General features: G+C 24.9%; 1 protein-coding gene across 1 annotated transcript; it reads left to right on the top strand.

The window, feature by feature from the left end:
• The first annotated feature begins 907 nt into the window (after positions 1–907).
• On the top strand, positions 908–3,604 carry LOC134828985 (homeobox protein ceh-8). Its single transcript, XM_063841978.1, has 4 exons — positions 908–1,524; positions 1,648–1,783; positions 2,735–3,168; positions 3,232–3,604. Exons 1-4 carry the CDS (start codon positions 908–910, stop codon positions 3,407–3,409), a joined length of 1,365 nt encoding a protein of 454 aa, XP_063698048.1. The 3' UTR covers positions 3,410–3,604.
• Positions 3,605–8,173: the final 4,569 nt, after the last annotated feature.

Below are 8,173 nucleotides of genomic sequence, written 5' to 3' on the forward strand. Positions count from 1 at the left end.
TCTGATAAGATCTTTTTTTTGAACATTTTCCAATAAGAAACACCTCCATCCTTCCCAAAGTGACAAAATTCGCAATTTCACACCAATTTAAATCAAGATCAATCCTCCTTCCCGCTGTGTCTTCTCAAATTTTCCCACTATTTGATCTCTTCAGGACCTGTTATCATGCGATCTTGCAACAAAAAATAAACATCTATTCCCCCTTTTATATTATTTCCCACATGACTTCACACACATTGACACACATGTCGCTCGATCGCCGTACGCTCCTCCCCTAACAGCGGCAGATCGTGCTGCTATTGGCCCGCGTCTTATCATACCGCATGCATGCAGTAAATTGGGTATAAAAAGCGGTCATTTTATCCAATTTATTTCATTCATTTAGATCAATTGATCGCGTTTGTGTTGCGCTCCTTCTAAAAAAAAAATCAGAGAAAAAAATAATTTTTTGATAATTTTTTGGGAGCCACAAGAAATTAAAAAAAAAAAAGAAATCAGAGTGAATTGATATCAATTTAACACAAAATTGTAGTGAGGATTTCCCCGCAGTCACAAAATTAATAAGAATTAAATTGAATGGAATTAAGTGAAGTGCGCCGCGCTACGATATTTTTAGCAATGGATACGACGCGTCGTGCTAATCGAAATTAATTAATAAATTGGGAGAAGAAAATTATTAGTTTTAATCTGATTAAAAAAAAAGTAACAAGTAAATCTCAAACATTTTCGTTAAATGAATTAAAGTGATTTTTTTTCGTTTAATTAAAAATTTAAAAAAAAATAAAAATGAAAAAAATTAAATGAAAATTTTTTGAACATTTAAAAAAGTTAAAAAAGTGACTTTAAAAAAAATTTAAAAAATTATTTTGAAAAAAAAACTTAAAAAAAAATTTTTTTTTCTTCAATGATGGAATCACAAGGCTTCGACGATCAAATTTTCGGTGAATTTTCCGGACCTCTGAGTCCCATGGGAGCAAAAGCCATCATCGCGCATCCTCATGCCACGCTTTCTTCGCATCACACGGGCCATCATCACACAACGCAAGGTCACAGTATCCAAGTAATGCTCGGAATGTCGCACGATCAGCAACAGCAGCAACACCAACAGCGTCTTCCTGAAGTTCACACGTTGCTTCCGGGATCCCCAAAGCTCGATCATTACAAAACTCTGAGCTACGATTCACGTGACTACCAACCGAACGGGCAATATTCGCCTCAAACGCTCAACAAATCGGATTATTCGCCGCAACGGATCGAGTACACGAACGACGGCAGCGGCATGCAACAAGTTTTCCATCAACCATCGCAGCAACAAATGATGCAAGCAGCTGGAAATTCCCCGAATAACATGAGAAAAATGGAAAAATTAGACGCATCGGGGGCAAGTACGCCAAATACGACGGCATCAAGTACCTCGAGCAATGATGCAGCGGCAACTTCAACGACGAACGGGAAGAGTAAGGGAAGCGATAATAAGGGAAAGGGTAAAACTGATAGTAATGGCGTGAAGAAGAAGAAGACGAGGTATGAATTTTTTTAATTTTTTTTAAAGTGAAAATTATGAAAAAAAAAATATTTTTAAAAATTTTTAAATTTAATTCCATTTAAATAAATTTTTTAATAAAAATTTAATTTTTTCATGTAAAGAACGACATTTACGGCGTATCAATTGGAAGAATTAGAAAGAGCTTTTGAACGTGCTCCATATCCAGATGTCTTTGCACGTGAAGAATTAGCTTTAAAACTGAACTTGAGTGAGTCGCGAGTGCAAGTGTGGTTTCAGGTGAGTGTTAAATTATTTATTTTTACAATTTTTCGTTAAAAAAAATTTTAAAAAATTTTAAAAAATATCAAAAAAATTAAAAAATTAGGTTTAACTGACAAACTTTTGTATTGTAAAAAATAGAAATGCGACGGAAAGATAAATTGAACAGGGAAAATTTGATTTTTTGACAATTTTTTTAATATTTTGAATTTGAAAAATTAATTTTTTATTTTATTATTTTTATTTGATCCAAAATTTTAAAAAATATCATAATTTTTTAAAAGATCAAATAAATATAAAATTCAAAATAAACAAAAAAAAAAAAAAAATAAGTCAAAAAAATTTTTTTCCTAACCTCTAAATCTCTTACTAGTTTTATGATATTTTAATCCGTGACATAATTTTTTCTCATACAAAATAAAAAATTGTGTATTTTTAAACTCGAGTAATAATAAATAATTTTTTTTATTATAATATTAAATTTAAAAACGAGCCAATATTCAATTAAATTTTTAACTTTCGGCTTTACTTTAGTAAAAAAAATTTTTTTTAATTTTTTTAACAGACAATTTTTTTAATATTTTACGATCAGTTGAAAGTCTTTGAACATTATCGAACAGTTTTTTTTAATTTTTTTTTTACAAAGAAGCAAAAATTTTAAAACTAAATTTAATTTTAATAAAAAATTTAATAATTTATTTTAATAAATAAAATTTTTAATTATTTTTTTTTAATTTAAAAAAATAAAAATTGATTTTTAACCTCAAAATTTTTTAAAGAGCAATTTCTTTAATTTAGTAAAGCCAAAATCTTTATTCTCAAGCCAAAAATTAATTTTATAAAAATATATTTATTTTTGTTTTAACTCAAAAAAGCAATATTTCTAACATAAAAAAAATTATGTGAAAAAAATTATAAAAATATTTTTAAATTTTTTTTTTATAAATTTTGAATTTTTTTTTTATTTAGAATCGTCGTGCAAAATGGCGCAAACGTGAACCGCCGCGAAAAACGGGCTACATCAGCACCGCCAACAATCCTTCGCAACAACAACAACTTGGCGCACCGACAGCATCTTTTCCGCAATTCGCTCCGCAAGCAACGACTGTATCGCCCAACGGCACTGTCGAAGCATGGACTTACAATCAACCGACGGCGTACGAACTTACTCCACATTTTAACATAATTTCGCCCGCAACGAGTCCTTATGGCACCTTCAGTGGGCAATACGGTTCCTTCGAGTCGCCGCTATTTCCGACAGTGACAACGGGCACGCGACACCAATACGAGTACAGCAGCAGTCCGGGCCGCGAAGTGCAACAAGGCGTCGAGCATCTTAAAGTTAGTGAGTACACGACAATGGATCCGCATCATTGCAACGGCGAAAGTAACAACAGTGACAAGTGAGAAAATTATTTAAAAAAAAAATTTAAGAAAAAAAAATAAAATTTTTAATAAAATTTTAGCAAATACGAAGTTGACTCAAAATACGTGCATCTGGATGAACCCAAGTACACAAGTTGCCATCTCGAGGACCAAGCGATGAAATATCACACGGGAAGTCACACGGAAGAAGGCGACACAATGGGCGTCATTAAATCCGAAGAGAGTCATAGTTATGTGTTACCGCCGTTCATGCATTAAATAATTATTAGTTTGTAAGTTTAAGAAGTTTTTTTTTTGTAAATATGAATCGTGAATTCGAGCAAAGTGCCTTCTAGTGCCTTATTTATTAGAAGTTTTTAGTTGTAAGGAAGGAAAACCAAAAAATAAGGAAACTTTGAAATTCCAAAGTTACTTTTCTTGTACAAAATGACAATTGCACCAAAGTATGCCTTAGGAAAATATAAGTTTGAGATGAGATTTGTTGAGAAGCCGCAGAAAAAAAGGAAATATGCAAAAAAAAATATTATTTATTTATTTTATATTGAATTCGTACTTTTTATTTAAAATTTTATTTTCTTTTATATTTTATGTTTTATTTTTCTTTAATTTATTATTTTATTTTTTTTTAATTATTTAAAATTTTATTTTCTTTTATATTTTATGTTTATTTTTTTATTTATTATTTTTTATAATTTTATTTTCTTGTAAATTTAGTTATATCTTATTTTGTTTTAATTATTATTTTGCTTAGATTTTTATAATTTTTTGAACTTTATAATTTTACATATTTTTTTAGTTTTTATGTTCAATTTTTTCCAGTTTACGTTCAATATTAAATTAATTTTTAATTTTAATTTGGGTTTTAAATTCAGAATTTTGTATTATTTTTTAAGTATTATTTAATTTAGTTTTCAGTTATTCAATTTTTTATTTTAAATTTGAAATTATATTCATATTTTTTTTATTATTATTTTAAAGTTGTAATTAATATTGTTTAATTTTTTTCTTAAAATTTATTATTTTTTTAATTTTGTTTTAGTTTTTTTCGTTAATTTTTTGTAAATAATTTTTTTTTATTTTTTGTTTGTATTTTTTTATTATTTATTCAATTTAATTTTTTATTTCGAACTTTTTTATATTTATTTTTTTAGTTATTATTTTTATATTATTTTAATTCGTATTGTATATTATTTTAAATTATTTGTAATTAGTTTTCTATATTTTTTTTATTTTATTTTATAATTTAAGCTTTTATTTTTTATTCCTTAAAATTTTGAATTATTATTTTATTTTTTTTATTTTAATCAAAATTATTATTTTCTTAATATTCTTTATTTTTTACTATTTTTTTTAATTAATATTATATTTTTGTATAAATTAAAACATTTTCATGAGTTATCAAAGTCATTACCATTTTAATTTTAATTAATTAATTAATTTTTTAAATTTAATATTAATTATTTTTTAAATCTTCTTTTATAAATTATTTTTAATTAATTTAATTAATTTTATTAATTAATTATTTTTTAAATTAATTTTTATATTTTTTTAGAATACTTTATTTTTGAAATATTTTTATTTATTTTATGATTTTTTTAAATTTTATTTTGTTTTAAATAATTTTTTTAATTTTTTTGCATATTTCCTTTATAAAAATACCTCAACAAATCTCCAAAACAAATTTAACCTATTTTTTAATAAAAAAATGTAAATAAAACCAAAGATCATTGGGTAAAAAATGAATCCACAGTCTTGCCAAAGAATAGCTCAGAAACTAGTTTTTAAGTACAAATTAATCTTTACAAAAAAAGTTGTTGTATCCAAAAAAATATATTCTTTTATTTTATATCAAACTTAATTTTAATTTTGACAAACGAAACTTTGTCCAGTAATTGCTTGTTGAACTTTGTGTAAAAAGAAAATTGTATTTAATTTATAAGAAATAAGGCAAAAACGATGCAATGTAACCTACATAAATAGCGATAAATCTCATTTCAATTGTAAATGTCGTTTTAGTTTGTAATTCAATTCAGTATTAAGTTTAATTGTAATTTAACTTTTTTTTTCTAGCCTTAAAAAAATTCATCTTGTTATTTGTTTGTAAAATTAAATAAAGAAAAAAAATGTACAAAGAAGAAAAATTCGAAATTAAAATGAAATTCAAAAAGTTTAAAATTTTTTCGTCTTTCAAAGTCAATCAAAACAACAAACAGCGGTTTGGTTACTCTTTGATCGCACTCGTGAATCAAATAATTTCTATCTCACTAGTTCCGAATGGGTTGCGGTTTAATCATAATTTTGCGTTTCATTATATCTTAGCTTAGAATTGCTTGCTGTTCAAACGATTTTCTAACTCATCAATTTCGAATGAAAATCGTTTCCAAGAGGAAATTGGCTTTTTTACATTTTCTGATTTTTAATTTAAACTTTTTTCTTTGATTTTTAGTAAATTAACGTTAAAAGGAAAAAAATTCATGAGAATTAAAAAAAATGCATTTTTTTGAAGAGATTTCTAACGAAACGCCACTGATTTCGTGTAACCGGTATATTTGTACCGTACGTACCGTATATGTACCATACACGTGTACCGTATACGTACGTTGGCGCGTTCGGGTGAATTTCCTCAATTTCCATCTAACGTACGAACAGATGTTTCTATTTCGTACATTTTCCGTATACAAGCTCCATACAGTGACCATGAAAATCGTCGTCACTCACCAAACTCTAACTAAAAATCCTGAGAGAGCAAAAAAATCGAGAGAGAGAGAGAGAGAGAGAGAAAAATATCCCTTATCAGTAACGGCACACTGCCAAGGCAGGAAATTCAATGAAAATGATAAGAACGCATGTCTCACCCATTGGCACTCATTTTCGTCGCTCTCTCTTGGTTACATTGTTGTCTCGTTGCTGGATGTTGTTACACACACTGGATAAAATTTTTTGGTTGGGATAACGCTTTTCCGTGTGTGTGAGTGAAATCTTCTTCATCTCAGAAATAAATAGACAGGCAAGTCTTTAGTAAGGGTGTTGCTTTCACGGTGTTAACAAGCAACCTTTTTATTTTTCCGTAAATATTCAAATTAACTGCGGGACAGCAAAAAATTTTAATTAAGAAACTTTTCATGAACTAAAAAAAAAATTGTGACAAAAAAAATATTTATTAAAAAATTAAAAAAAAAAAATAAAATTTCTCGGAAAATTGTCAAAGTAAATAAATTTAATGGAACATCAAAGTGCATCGTTTAATAAAATAAATACGAAAAAAGGTAGAAGTAATTAAAAGTGGTGCAGTGTGTTTGTTTGTAAATAAATTTCCATCAAGTACCCACTTTGGAGAAAAAAACAATTTTTTATTTTTTTCGCTTTTTAAATAAAAAAAAAATACAATTCATGGGATTTTTTTTTTCAAATTAAATCAAACAAAAAATGGTGAGTACATTTTTTTACACAATTATGCGCCTGAAGGATATGCAATGAAATGTTTTTGACAAGGCAACTCCATTATTTTTTGTGAAAGAGATTTTTTTTTTCATTAAAATGGGATTTATTTAATTGAAGTAAAATGAATAAAAAAAAAGTACAATAAAGAATTATTTTTTTTATTAATATTTACTTTAAAAAAAAAATTATTGAAAAAAGATGTGAATTCATTACTGATAAAAAAAAGTTGGTTTTTGTTCATTATAATGTGGTTTATATTTTTAATGCGAGAATTATTCAAATATTTTATTGGAAAACAAAATATTTATTTGTTTTTGTTATTTTTGTTTCAATATTAAATTTTTTAAATAAATTAAACTAATTTTCTAATTTTCGAAGTTTATTATTTAAAAATTAATTAAAAAATTAATAAAACTGCAAAAAATAATAATTTTCTAATATTTTCTATTATTTTATGTAAAAATTGAATTTTTGTTCAATTTCAATTTGCGTTATATAAATTTTATTATAAATTAAATTAATTTTTAATAAATTTTATTTAATTTAGAAATTCTTGTTCTTTTAATACGTATAATAATTTAAGAATAAATAGTTTTAGTTGCACATAAAAAGTTTTTAAAATTGTTCCAAAATAAATAATTAAAAAATAGTTTACATGATCAAAATTTAATTTGATCAAAATTCAATAAAAAATAAATAGTTTGCATATAAATAGTTTTGCATATAATTGTTTACAAAGTAAATAATTTCATGAATTAAATATACCTAAAAGTTCTGGAAATTTAATTTTGTTTTTATCTAATTTTAAATAAAATTTAAATTTGTTTAATTAATTTAATTTTTGTGTAGAAATTTATTCTTTAAATTCAAGAAATTTTTAAATTTATATTTAATAATTTTTAAAAATTAATAATTTTAATAAATAAAATTAAATTAATAAAAATAATAAATAAAATAAGTAATTTTTATGAATTAATAAATTTTTAAAATTTAATTATTTCATTTTTTATTGACTTTTAATATTTTTTGTTAATTAATTTATTTTTTTAAAAAATTATATTTATTAAACATTGTATTTTTTTATTAAAAAAATTCTTTATAATTTATTTTAAAAATTTTTTTCTACAAAATATAAAAAAAAATTATATTATCTTGAGCTATAGATTTTTCTCCATGATGAAATGACGAGAATTTCATTTTGCAATAAAACCCTGAATAACAATAATTCCAAAAACTCCGTAACAATACCAAAATGAACTTCCATGTTCTCTTAATAAATTGTTATCCTGTTTCTCGTTAAATTTTATTGTTTTATGATAATTCAGTGTCATTTGTTGCGAAAACTTGTTACTAAAAATTATTATTATTGTACAATATTTTTATTATTATCCATTATTTGTTTCTCATATTTCTCGTCGTGTTTCTTGTCATGATCCAAAAAACGAAACAAAAGTAACTTCAGACATTTTGTTTCAACATTCTCGTAAAATATTAAAACAAAGATACGTCCCCATTGTTCGTTCTCTGACAACTATCACGGATGATGGGTCGTTCATTGTTGTTCATCGCTCGGATCTTTCT

Source organism: Culicoides brevitarsis, chromosome 2 (assembly GCF_036172545.1).
Source record: "Culicoides brevitarsis isolate CSIRO-B50_1 chromosome 2, AGI_CSIRO_Cbre_v1, whole genome shotgun sequence".
NCBI lineage: Eukaryota > Metazoa > Arthropoda > Insecta > Diptera > Ceratopogonidae > Culicoides > Culicoides brevitarsis.